This window comes from Balaenoptera physalus (assembly GCF_965194825.1).
Source record: "Balaenoptera physalus genome assembly, chromosome: 9".
Taxonomy (NCBI): Eukaryota; Metazoa; Chordata; class Mammalia; order Artiodactyla; family Balaenopteridae; genus Balaenoptera; species Balaenoptera physalus.
The window spans coordinates 57,803,533-57,816,641 of record NC_138888.1 but is presented as its reverse complement, the minus strand read 5'-3'; the positions used below and the strand labels follow the sequence as shown (position 1 = coordinate 57,816,641).

The 13,109-nt window shown below is 38.0% G+C and overlaps 1 protein-coding gene across 10 annotated transcripts in view; it reads left to right on the top strand.

Annotated features, from left to right (window-relative positions):
• The window catches only part of GRIK2 (glutamate ionotropic receptor kainate type subunit 2), a 642,913-nt gene that overhangs the window by 39,427 nt on the left and 590,377 nt on the right, over nt 1-13,109 (top strand). Inside the window, exon 1 of one of the 10 annotated variants that reach the window (XM_082475142.1) lies at nt 6,670-12,525. The exons of the other annotated variants lie outside the window; for them this stretch is intronic. Within the exon in view, the coding sequence (XP_082331268.1) occupies nt 12,420-12,525 (106 nt within the window). The 5' untranslated portion in view covers nt 6,670-12,419. Of the gene's footprint in view, nt 1-6,669; nt 12,526-13,109 lie in introns of those variants that run through there. 10 annotated transcript variants of the gene reach the window in all.

The following is a 13,109-nucleotide window of genomic DNA, read 5'->3' as shown; positions in this document are numbered from 1 at the left end:
TGTTAAGAAGACAGCAGTACTGCAGATGAAAGAGAGAATTCACATGGGACCAGGAAAAATTATACCCTTGTCACTCCAAAATATTTCATTAACACTTAACTAAAGAGAGACGTAGTGCCCACCCTAACTATGTATGCGCTGTCCTTCTTACCTTGTATTTTGAGCAGGGCAGTTCACAGCTGCAAGTCAGAATGGTGGCATAAGGACCTTAGAGCTCTGATAACAGACCAAGAATTGCCTTGGCAGAGAAATGAAGAGCATTTACTACTGAGAGTCTAAAAAGAAAGTGCTAAGTAGATAATTAACATCTTTCCTCTCAGTGGCAACCTGGAAAAATTCTTGGTCAGGAGCCATAAAAAGGTCTCAGGTCTATAAGAAGGGAGAAAAAGGGCTTCCCTGGTGGTGCAGTGGTTGAGAATCTGCCTGCTAATGCAGGGGACACGGGTTCGAGCCCCGGTCTGGGAAGATCCCACATGCCGCGGAACAACTAGGCCCGTGAGCCACAACTACTGAGCCTGTGCGTCTGGAGCCTGTGGTCCGCAACAAGAGAGGCCACGATAGTGAGAGGCCCATGCACTGTGATGAAGAGTGGCCCCTGCTTGCCACAACTAGAGAAAGCCCTCGCACAGAAACGGAGACCCAACACAGCCAAAAATAAATAAATAAAAAAATTAAAAAAAAAAAAAAAGAAGGGAGAAAAAGATAACAGACTTCCTCAAGGAAAGGAGGGTTGTATCTTATGTGTGTGTACTTGGAGTGTTTGTGTATGTGTGGAGGAGAGTGTTTGACCTAAACAGACTTAACTTGTGTTATTATTTACCAGAGTCGAAGTTGCCTGTAACATAAGTTTGGCCATTTGAAAAATGAGAATACATGTCATTGCTTTGTTACTGGGCCTGCCATGGATACATTATAATTATTGATTGAATATTCTTTGTAAAGAGGAGAGATTTCCAGCACTCAATTAGGTTAAGGGGCATAAGGTTTCCTGCACATGACAGCACTGCCTGTTTAGTGTATCCCATGCACATTGTCTTCACATGTGGACAGTTGGTGCTAGGAGTCCTGTAAACGTGCCATGTTCATATTCCCAACAAAATATAACTCCTTATTAAAAAGCAGGATCTCCAGGGACTTCCCTGGTGGCACAGTGGTTAAGAATCCGCCTGCCAATGCAGGGGACATGGGTTCGAGCCCTGGTCCGGGAAGATCCCACATGCCGTGCAGCAACTAAGCCCATGTGCCGCAACTACTGAGCCTGCACTCTAGAGCCCACGAGTCACAGCTACTGAGCACGTGCGTCAGAACTACTGAAGCCCATGTGCCTAGAACCCATGCTCCGAAACAAGAGGAGCCACTGCAGTGAGAAGCCCGGGCACCGCAACGAATAGTGGCCCCTGCTGGCCGAAACTAGAGAAATCCTGCGCTCAGCAGAGAAGACCCAATGCAGCCAAAAATAAATAAATCAGTTAATTAAAATAAAAAAAGCAGGATCTTCATTCTCTTCTACTTTCCACATACAGGAAGCTAACAATTCATTGTGAGCAATTGTTAAAGAAATTAAAACTCTTCTGCACAATTAAGAATCTTGTCTATGTAATTTTTGTTTTTCTCATTAGATCTTGTCCTGCTTCTCTCCAGACACCCCATGTGCTCTCATATTTCTCCCCACTTCCTCAGAACCGCCTTCTGGGGCTTCCTACCCGTGATTGAATCAGGCCTATCTTCCAGCATTTTATTATATTTTAGATTTTTCTCTTCTGCTTCCCCTAAGAAGAGTTGCTTTATGAAGCATTCATTCAGCTAATATTTACCAGGATCCTGCTCTATTCCTGTCTCTGTCCTAGGTGCTTACTAGAAAAATAAGTTCCTCATTCTCATGGAGTTTATATTCTACTGTCCTAATCTCTTGGATCTTTCTTTAATTATTCTGATAAACTAATTTGTACTGTGGTATCAGTTTCAGACATTGGACTAAGTGATATTTCCTACCCAGGTAACACTCAACAACAATCCACTCTGTAAACATTTATTCAACACCTAATATGGTGTAGGAATACAAAGATGAAAAAGGTTCGGTTCCATATTCTGGTCTTCTAGGAGAGGAGATTGGTACCTATGTATTGAGGGTGACATTTAAAAATAATTGTGCACTTTTGCCTTTTTGGGAACAAATTCATCCTGGTCTATCAAAACATCCATCTGCTTGGGGTGATAGGAGGGTGCGATGATTAGAATTTGTTAAGAAAAACCATGAAAATATTCAGTTTCTGTCACTCAAGAGTAGCATGAGAGAGTGCAGTAATAATTATACAAACTGGGCTATTTTCTTGAGAAGAGATCTAAATATCTTTTTCTTCCCATTTGGCAAATCAACAAAAGGAGGGTAGAACCTTCTCCACTATTAAGTCTTTATAGAGCCAGAGAAGAAGAATATGTGAAACAGAGAAAGAAAAAAAGACACCCCCTTTCCAGCCTCTATGATTTTAAGGAGGTGGAAGAGGAGGAGAGAGAAACCTGGACGGCACAATGAGCCAGAGGTTGAGGTTTGAGGCACAGACACTGAGTTGAGAGCTGAGGGTCTTTCCTGGCAGGACAAGGTGACCTGAGAGAGGCTGTGGAGGGCTTTGGGGCTGGTGGAATCCCAAGTGATCTTTTCTGTAAATTGGAGACAATAATAACTACCCTGGGGGCTGTTGTATGGGTCACGTGAAAAAGGTATGTGAGGTGTCCAGTAAAGTACCTGGCATCTAGAAAATACTTGGGAAGTACACGTTGTTTCCATTTCTTTCCGGTTTGCCTTCTGGCAAGATTGAATAATCAATCTAACTTCTCGAGGTTTGAAAAGACTAGAAGAATACAGACTGTCCTGGTTTGCTGTTTTTCTGGCCGTGTGAGCCTGAGCAATTTGCTTACCCTCTTTAGCTTCCATTTCCTCATCTATAAAATGAGGATAATATTAGCAACTACTTTGTAGGATGGTTATGTGGATTAAAAGAGACAACGTATAAAATGGGCTTAGCCCAGTGACTTGCATGTGGTAAGGGTGTAATAAATGTTTATTATGCCTGAGAATAGAGATTTATACTTTTGTTTCTTCTATGTTTCTATGTGTCTAAAACTTAGCTTCAATTTTTTCTTCATCAAAAGTTACCTATCTCAGGTACTTTTTTTTTCTTATTGTTTTAACTCTGTTTTCTGTGTGCTGAAGAACAAGATATACAGCTTTCTATTTAGAATTCCACAACAGAGCAGGTGGTCCACGGGGATGAGAACTTTTTCACTCAGAATCTAGAGGTGAGCGGTGTGATTAAAAGAGAAAGCTCTACATTCATTTATCCTCTATCGCCTATGTTTGCAGTCACCTAATTAATGATCACCAGTTGCCTATGCAAATTACTCCCAGGAGTAGTTTAAGGAACACTTTATGAGTGTTGCAGGCCAGGAATAGATCTTAAAATAGTGACTAGAGATTAGAAGTCCCTCTTTACTATGTTAGAAGAAACAGTGCGTGACCAGTCACAGCAACATGGTGGCCCTACATTTTACTGTGGCCCACTGATCCAGGGGTATATATGTGCTGTATAGATCACCCTTCAATATGGAATAACAGTTGGCTGTGGGGTTTTTTAGACAATGGCAAGCAAACAGTACAAAGTGGGGCTTCCATGCTTGCTTCCTATTCCTGTGCGTGAGATGGCCCACTGGCTGCAGAATTCTAGAGGCTTCAGCAAAAGCTCCAACCAGAGGTTGCAATGGAATACATGTCCTGGGATCATTTGTGAGGGAATGCCTATAATCAGGCCTAAGGGGAGACATGGCCCTGGACACCTCCCTAGAAATGGATTCTCAGAAAAGTTTTCTTCTTCTCAGGCAAACTCAGAATACTAGAATATCAGAGCTTGAAGGGATTTTGAATATCAGCAGACATCTAGTTCAAACTTTAAAGTACCTTGTAGGTGGCTGATTCTGTGAACAGAAGAGCTAACATGTAGACTTTTGTTTTTCACTAATTTGATTTTTTTTTTTTTTTATGAGAAGAGACAAGAAAAAGCTGAGTCATTTATATATTTTCCTTTCTGAGAAGTTTGTGAATCTTGGGTAAAATTTTATAGCTCTATTGAATTTAACTTAATGGTTTGAACATCACCTTCTGGACATGGAGATTTAAAACGTATTCTTTTCCTACCACTTTTTGGAATGAGATAAAGCCTTTCATAGGTGAAGGGGGATTTTCCTAACCTCTCTGTGATTATCTAATATATCACATACTTGATCCCTTGTGGAGGGCTGCCCTTTTTTCTCGAGGGTCTGTCAGACATGTCAGTGAAGGCACCATGGCAAATGGGGTACATCTTTCCCCAGCTGGTCACCATGATCACTGAAGGGAAAACAAAAACCACAGGGCAGAGACAATATCTTGCTTATCTCTATGCAACTATGCTGTGAGGACCCTGCGTACTTGGCAAATCTATTTTAGCTCCTGAGGAGAAATCTGAGGAGAAAAGAAAATTCTGTCCATAGAGATTTAGGTTGTTCAAACTGAGCTTGCGTTTTCAAATAAAAAAATAGATCACATAGTCCCAGGTCTCAGAGAGTTAAAATTGTTTCTTCTTTTTTATCAGTGCCATTTTTTTTCTTTTCTTTTTTTTTTTTTTTTTGCTGTATAACAGTTTCTAGATCAGATTGTTGAGTGCTTTCATCCAGAACCATGAAAGTACTTTTCTATTCTTTTTCTCTTTTAATATACTGTGACTCGGCAGCGGTAATGCTGTCTTGTGCTTAAGTCCCCAGTAGCTGTTGTGAGCCATGGGACCACTCAGCTTTGTCTGATGCTGGCACTTCCTGCTGTTCAGAGCAGGGATCATTTCCTTCAGGACTCAGTCTCCACCTATCCTGCTTGAACTGTGCCAAGAATTAGACAATTTCCAATTAACTACATTATGAAGACACACAAGTGATTTTTATTTATTTTTTGCAACAGGAGAGGGTTTAAAACCGATACCTTAAAGCAGGATGTAGCTATGGCCTGGCCACCCCTACCCCAACTAAGCCACTCTCCTAGTTTTCTCCTTGTGTTCTGGAAACCATTTCTCTCCCACTGTGCTGGGACACCTCTAGGCCTCTCTTTTTACCTTCTTTTTCCACTGCCTCTCTACCAATGGCTCAAACAATTTCCTTTACATGCATGATTTCTAAATCTGTCTCTAGTCCTGTCCTCTTTTCATGGCATCAAAATTTCCTCTGGCACATCGAGTCGTGTGCCCAAACAGCATTCATTTTCTTTTTCCCAGAATCCATGTCCTTTATTAATGCCACTGACATTCACCAGTTACTTGGACTCAGAATATTGGATTTGTCTTTGATTTTTTCCTATCCCTCCTCTCAAGGCTAAACATTTTCCAAGCCTTGAAGACTCTTCATTCTCAGGGTTTCCTGGATCTGGTTTATTCTTACATCCGTAGTTAGATACTCATCATTTTTGCTCACATGGATGATTAGAGTGGGCTCCGAATTTGTCTATTGCCATTCTTATTTTATTTCATATAGAGATATTAAAATGTGCACTTGATTTTTTTAAAAAATTAGGATCTATTGTTTATCCTTTTCAAAATTCAACTTAAGGGTCGCTATAAGTGTGATCTTGCCTAGTTCATGTCAAATAAGATTTGTTAATAGATTCTACCCAGAATTCTTCAGGAGTAAAACTTTTGAACAAGTTGATGTATTTATATAATACTTAAACATTTATATGGCTACATTTTGCTAATTATGTATTAGTTTTTATGAGATAAATTTTTTCAAGCTGTGTTTTTGAAGGCTCTTGTATGTCATATTCCTACAATATGTTTTTTGAGTACCTTAGAATATTCTACAAAACAGAAGGCTTGACTGAAATGATGATGGCTTTTTTTCCTGTACTGAACTCTTAATGACATTGGTACTTTTTTTTTTTTTTTCCAGCTGCAAGGCTATGTATGGAGACATTTAGCATTTGCCTTCTGAGAAAAATGTTCTGTGGCAAAGATTGAATAGAGGGGGGGGTGTGTGGTGAATAATTAGGTTTCTTCCATATTTAGATCCGATGATTTATGTTACCCTTGCTCTTACTGGAGCAAGATTTTTATGTGGGAGCAAGTACTAGTCTGGATAAAGAATATGTAATTTGGGGAATTGGTATCTTCTGCAAATTTTCAGATTCTTCTTGGTTTACCATGTATAATCTTTTCCTAGAACTAAATAACCCAATTTAAGATCTTGTAGTTTTTCTTGTTCTTTAATAATTAGGGGCTTTTGGCAGGGTAAAAATCAATAATAATTTAAAGTAAAACAGTCCCAGATGATTTAAAATTATATTGTAAATTTCTTCTAAATTAAGATTAGAAATGGACTATCTTGTAGTTTTAAAGTAGAGATTTTTCATATAGTTTATAATGGTGTAATATAGTACATGTAATTATATAAATACTTTCAGATTTAACTACCTGTATGGACATATATATTGTATTTTGTAAACAAAATGAAAAAAAAACAAAACTCAGTGTCCTTACTGTAGCCAATAGTTAGCAAAGAAATCCCCTAAACTTACCAAGGACTGATGGAGAGGCATACAACTCCTGTCACTTGATGCTATCAATAGTAAGGAGTCAACAGACCACATTACTGGCTTATTTCCATTCTCAGAAAAATCTTCAGTTTGATTCCATTCCCACATAAGGAAAGGCATTAGCAAAAATGTCCATTTGCCTTCCTTCATGAGGCCTATTTACTTAACGGAAATCTTAGCAAATATGTTCTTTTGCCTTTTATTGATAATGCTCTAGCTACATAATAGAACTATAATGTGGTGAGCATCTAATGTACTTCACAACTGCCAAAAACAGTGCCAATTAGAACAAAAAGGACTGTTCCATTTCCATTTATTTCAAAGCCCCCTTTTATATGCCTTGTTGCTATACAGTAAATATTGTGATTAAAAATTTCTTACTCCATTTCTCTGTTATTTCTGTTAGTATGCCTTTAGGAAATTGTAATTTAATAGGACATTTCTTAGGAACAAGAGAGTGCTATAAATAAATGGGTATGTGTTCTTAACATATGAGAGAATGGGGAAAGCACAGGACAGTGATTTCTTTACAGTACATACAGTAGAACACTAATCATTTTCCCAAAGTGGCCATACTGTCCGCCTTGCCATCTGAGTAGCTTTGGCCAACTAGCATAATCTCTCTGAGCCTCAAATTCTTACCTGTAAAATAGGGAGAGATAATTTATAGGAATACTGTAGTGAGTAGAATAAACAATAGGAGTAAAGAAGCTAGCAAGATGCCTGAAACTTCCCCCTTTATCTCCTTTCCAGCTCACCTCCACACTCCATCCTTCTTCCCTAAATAACTTATGTTTTCATTGTGAGAGACAAAAACATACTGAAAAGGAAATACAATACAAAGCAGTGGGCAGAGAACATACAATGTAGTGGGGAAAAAGCTCGTCATGAAACCCCATAAACTCTAGTAGTTCTTTCTGATTTTGCCACAAACAGCTGTAAGACCTTGGTTTGATCACTAAGTCTTTCCATGTCTCCATTTATGTATCAGATGAAGGTTTACCTGGGTATTCTTTGATTAAGTGCCAAATTTGTTATAGAGGCAGTAAGGTTTATTGTAATTCTAATAAAGTTAGTGGTCCTCGCGGATTGAAGTAAGTGATTAGCAAGGTATCATAGAAGAAGGGGGATGTGAAGTGAGCTTTAGAGGTTGATTACAGTTTGGTTAGTTCAAGGGAAGGCACTCATTTGTTGTTGTTTTGATCTTAGCCAACTGAAAGGTTTTGATTTTTCACGGAATGACATAATTGATCAGAACAATTTGTTCTGAAGTGACACTGGCCATTAATTTAATTGCTTTAGTCCTTCAGATGAGTTTTATTTGAGAGATTTAAAATTACAAAGGCTAATGTATCCTGTGAATAGGTACGTTATTGCACTTACAAATAAATGTTTTTGAGGAACTCCTGAATGGAACATAGATCTTTCCATTACAGGGTCCTCTGGAAAAACCAAAATAATGCAGCCCGCATTGTGAGATCACCATCAACAAACATGTGATCAACATCTTTTTTTGTCCCTGGCACACTCTTAGAATGAGTCCATATTTGTAATTTATAGATGTATGACATCATTACTTTCCAGTAAATATAAAGTAACATTTAAAGGTGACATGTCATGTGTTATTAGTGTTTTTCTCAGTAAACTGATAGAATAAATTAGGCTTTACAACAAAGTCACAAATAAGGGGACTTTGGGAGTTGTCACCATACAGATAGAAATTGAATCCCTGGGAATAGATTCGATGGCCTAAAGAGGACACATCTATGTTTACAAGGCGGTATACACTTCAGTAGCTCTATTGATTTTTGTGACAACAATAACAATGACTATTGAGGTTGTTGATAAGTGTACAGAATTAATGAGGTTTAGCGTATTTTAAGTCATCCTGGTTTCATTTACCTTGAGTCTGAATTTTATCTCAGAACTTCTAAGCCTGGGATGTAAAATAGGCCATTTATATGTTAAACAATTGCTTAGTTGCTTTCAGCATACAGTGGAGCTTGGTAACCACTTCGCCAGTTGCAGTGAGCATGTTTACTTCCTGAAAGTGGGTCCTATTGGGTTCACATATGTTTATATCATATGGATTATTCCTACTATTCATTGTTCCATGGAACCCATCTCAGAGATAAGCTTACTTATATTTGTCTGTAGTTCGGCCACCAATCCCTTGCCCAGTTAATTTTGTTCTAGAAAACAGGGATGGTTTCACTGGACACCCATAGATCAAAGTAACAACTTCATGCAGAAAGAACATCTTGAGACTTCTAGCCTTGGAACGAAGCCATAGTTCTGGCAGCCGCTTAATTCTTCATAGGCTCCATTATACATATATGTCATTTAATCCTCACAACAACCCTATAGGAAAATTATCCCCAATCTCAAATTTTAGATCAAGAAACTAAATTTTAAAGCGAGATTACTTAAATTCATGCAAATAGGCATTTGAATCCAGGATTTTCTGATTTCCAAACACATGGGCTTTTTCCATTATACTCTGACTCTAATAAATATTTCTCTTCTTTTCAACTTCCTTTGTTAAAGTCATCATTATACAGGTGAATATGTATATTGAACATTTATTTAAAAATGGAAATGCAATGTACAGTACTTGAAATAACAAAAACAAGAAACAATCTCTGAGATGTAGGTATTATAGGTCATTATCTGTTATGAGATTATGTTAAGAGGAACATTTAGTTTAAAATTTTGAGTTAAATGGGTATACCTAGTTACCTTGACTTAAATACAATTTGTAAAGAAAAGCAACATTCTGCCTTAGATAGAGTCCTGAGTAAAGAAGATACTTGAAAAGATTCCTGAGAGGGAATATTCATTTTGTTCATGACAATTAGTGAGACTCTGGGATTAAAAACTACAATTATGGCAATAACGGTGTTATTGAAAAATGAACATTTCAATGAGATTATGAAAATGCTAGGGAATGAACAAATGTTAGTAGATGCCAGTGGAAAAAATAACTTCCAAGAAATACATATATATAAAATCACCCATACACAGCTGCAGAAAAAATATCAAATAAAGATGACCTTTTCATGGAAAAGTCCTTGAAAAAGACTTTACTAAAACAACAGGAAATAATCAAGGTGAAATTAGATACAGAGAAATTCAACAGAATTAGGTACAAAGCACAGCATGGACCAAATCTTATTTGACAGGGGCCAATTGATATCAACAAAAACTGGAGGGAAATACTAGATTTTATGAAGAACTGAACAAAGTTGCAATTTAGCTCAGTGCATTAAATTAATCAGTAATTAAAATAATCCTGCTGAGGCACTTGACTCTCTATTTCTTTACCCAGTGGTTTGGAGCCACAAGAGCCCTAGGACAAATGCTTGCAAAGTCAATCTGGTTAATCAGCCAATTCTAAGACCAGTCAACTTTGAAGGAAAATCATTTGAGGAAGATTATTATGCCCAGTTGGAAGTAACTGGACTGAAGAACTGAAAGCCGTATATCTTTCTGCCTGTGTAATAAAACCTGAACCCATGCAGGCTGTCCAACGACTATATTTCCTAGCTCTTTTCAGTTTAAGAAATTAAAATTCATGATCAGGTTCCAACTGGGGGCCCCTCTCTACCGTAGGACATATTGACACATTTACCCATATTTGTGTTTGAAGGCCTAGAGCAGCTCAAAGCCCTTTTCATAGATTTACAATGTATTACTTCCTCCTGTTGTCTGCCCTGGAAACTTCACCCCGGCCCCCGCTCCCAAATCTGCAAGGAACTTTAAAACCCAGGCCTCATCAGACTCAGACCTAAAGACTCACCCTCTTTGCCAGGTTCCACAAGAAATGCTGTGGTTTGGTGTGGTTTGGTTTCTTTGTTTGGTTTTGTTTTCAATTTTTTGGAAGATTCACAGCAGGGAGAATGTTAGACGGTAGGACTTGTAGCTCTCTTCCATTTTGCATACCTTAATACCTTGAGATGTTCTCTAAGCTCAACCCTTTCCAAAAACCAGTATCCCCACATATCACTTCTCACTGAGTGACACTTTCTGTGTAGTCTAGTGTCTGTCTCCTGCCTCTAGTGGATTCCTGCTTTAGAGGGGATTGGCCCTGCCCAACCAGTCTGTACCTCCTGGAAGTCTGGTCAATCAGATTCTATTTCAGTACCATAAGATTAGGAAAAAATAAAGCGGTCACAGTTTCCTGTATTTCTAGAAGGTCTCCAGGTTATTTTTCTAGTGAGAGAACGGGATCTTTTTTGGTTCATTTGTCAATTAGTTTGTTTCTGTTCCGTTTTAACACTGGAAATGCCCGTGCCACCCAGAACGTGGTGTTACCCACTTTAGGAGGTGACCTACCCTCCTGCAACAGTGGATGGCCAATAATTCTGCCTGGATTGGCTTTAAGGCCTGGGAAAAGCTTAATGAAGTAAGAAGTCTCTGTGGCCTCATTTTGTTGCTGAAACTACGGAGTACAAGAAAACGACTTGGGAAACTTCTTGTCGTGAAAGGATGTCAATACTTGTGTTTTAGGAGATGCAAGAAAAGAATGAGCAGAGCAGAGTTTTCCTAATTCTTGGGAGAGGGGTAACTTCAAGGGATAAGAGTGGGTGAGGATAATTTTAAAGAGGGAAGAAACTTTGGCTGAGATTCCAAGGTCTGCTAGATGGCAGGAAAGGATATAGCATGGAGCCTGGCTTTAGCCACAGATATGTCCTGAAGCTTGATAGTCGTTTGACATGCTGTCAGATTTCTTGAAAGACATACCAGAAACTTATGTTTTCTATATGCTACCATTGGGTTTAGAAGGAAGTGTAAGACAAAAAGAGTGATGAGAGGACAGATTAATGGAGAACCCTTTGAACCTAAACCTGGGGTTGGCAAACTTTTTCTGTAAAGGGCCAGATAGTAAATATTTTCAACTTTTTAGGACATAAGGTTTTTGTAGCAACTACTCAACTCTACCTTTGTACCATGAAAGCAGCCAATACATAAATAAATAGGCACAGCCGAGTTTCAATAAAACTATTTGCAAAAGCAAGTAGTGGACAGATTTGGCCTGAGAGTGATAGTTTTCACCTCCTGTGTAGACTGTTTTCCCGGATTTCTGTGATTAAGTATATTTACCATGCCTGGTGTTAGCAAGTCATGAGTGAACTAGCAAAGAAACAACACATGAGATTTTTCCAGTTTTACTATTTTTCTTATAATGTTTATAAAAGAATTAGACATGAATGCTTTCGATTCTACTACTACCTCTCTTTGCATTATACTATTTCATTTTCATCACTCTTCAGTGTAATAGAATGCATCACAGAGTGTTCAGTTTGAGATTGGCTATTCCCATTTATAAACATCTAAAATAGGAAAGGGGTCTTCAATAAAAGGTACAGATGTACGTACTTAAGGAACAAGGGGAGCCAATAACATCCTATGTGGAGTTTAAAAAGTGAGTAACAGCAGTATTGCTTTTTTCCCCCAAGAATCAAACAGCTTACTTAAGAGAAAATAAAAGGAGGAAAATGTGTCTAAAAATTTTGGAGAATATATATCTCAAAAACTAAATTGAATTCCCATTTACATAGAGGAATACTATCATATAGAAAAGCACTAAAAATATCCAGTGATTAATGGAAAAAGCAAAATATATTAAATATCAAAACAAATTATGTGGTTGTATTGTGATTATTCCTCAAAACAAATGAGTGGATACATGTTCCTGAGTTTTAATCATAGAATTTAATTTTGTTCAGCCTTATCTCCTGAGGCAACAATAAGCTAAAATGGGCAAGTAAATTTTGGATGCAAGGAAAGTTTTTTGAAAATCACTTTAAAAATGGTTATTGTTTATTATATACCAATGAAAATTATTTCTGAAACTTTTAATAGGATGAATCTTTTGAATATGTGCATATACTTGGAAAACTCCAAACTAAAGCCAGGTAATAGTTTTCTCTCTTTCTTGATTACTTACTCTAAAAATATGATTACTACCTGAAGCCATTTGTACTACAGTGTAATTTTCAGTATCTCAGTTTGAAAATGTTTTCATTTTTAAATTACTTTATTTGCATCTCAAGGGAGAACATATCCTATATTCTGAGATAAGGTCTAGATGGAAGTTTTACTTGTTTTTATTCATTTAGAAATATTGTAGGTTTCTATTAAGTAATATATGCAATTTAGTCAAAATATTTCATCGCTAATGAAACCCTGGCAATTTGACCATATGATTTAAAAAATACTACAGGGTATTTATAAAATGTATTAAGGTTTCTTTTTTTTTTTTTTTTTTAATTTATTTATTTATTTTTGGCTGTGTTGGGTCTTCGTTTCCGTGCTAGGGCTTTCTCCAGTTGCGGCAAGCGGGGGCCACTCTTCATCGCGGTGCGCGGGCGTCTCACTGCCACGGCGTCTCCCGTTGCGGAGCACAGGCTCCAGACGCGCAGGCTCAGTAATTGTGGCTCACGGGCCTAGTTGCTCTGCGGCATGAGGGATCTTCCCAGACCAGGGCTCGAACCCGTGT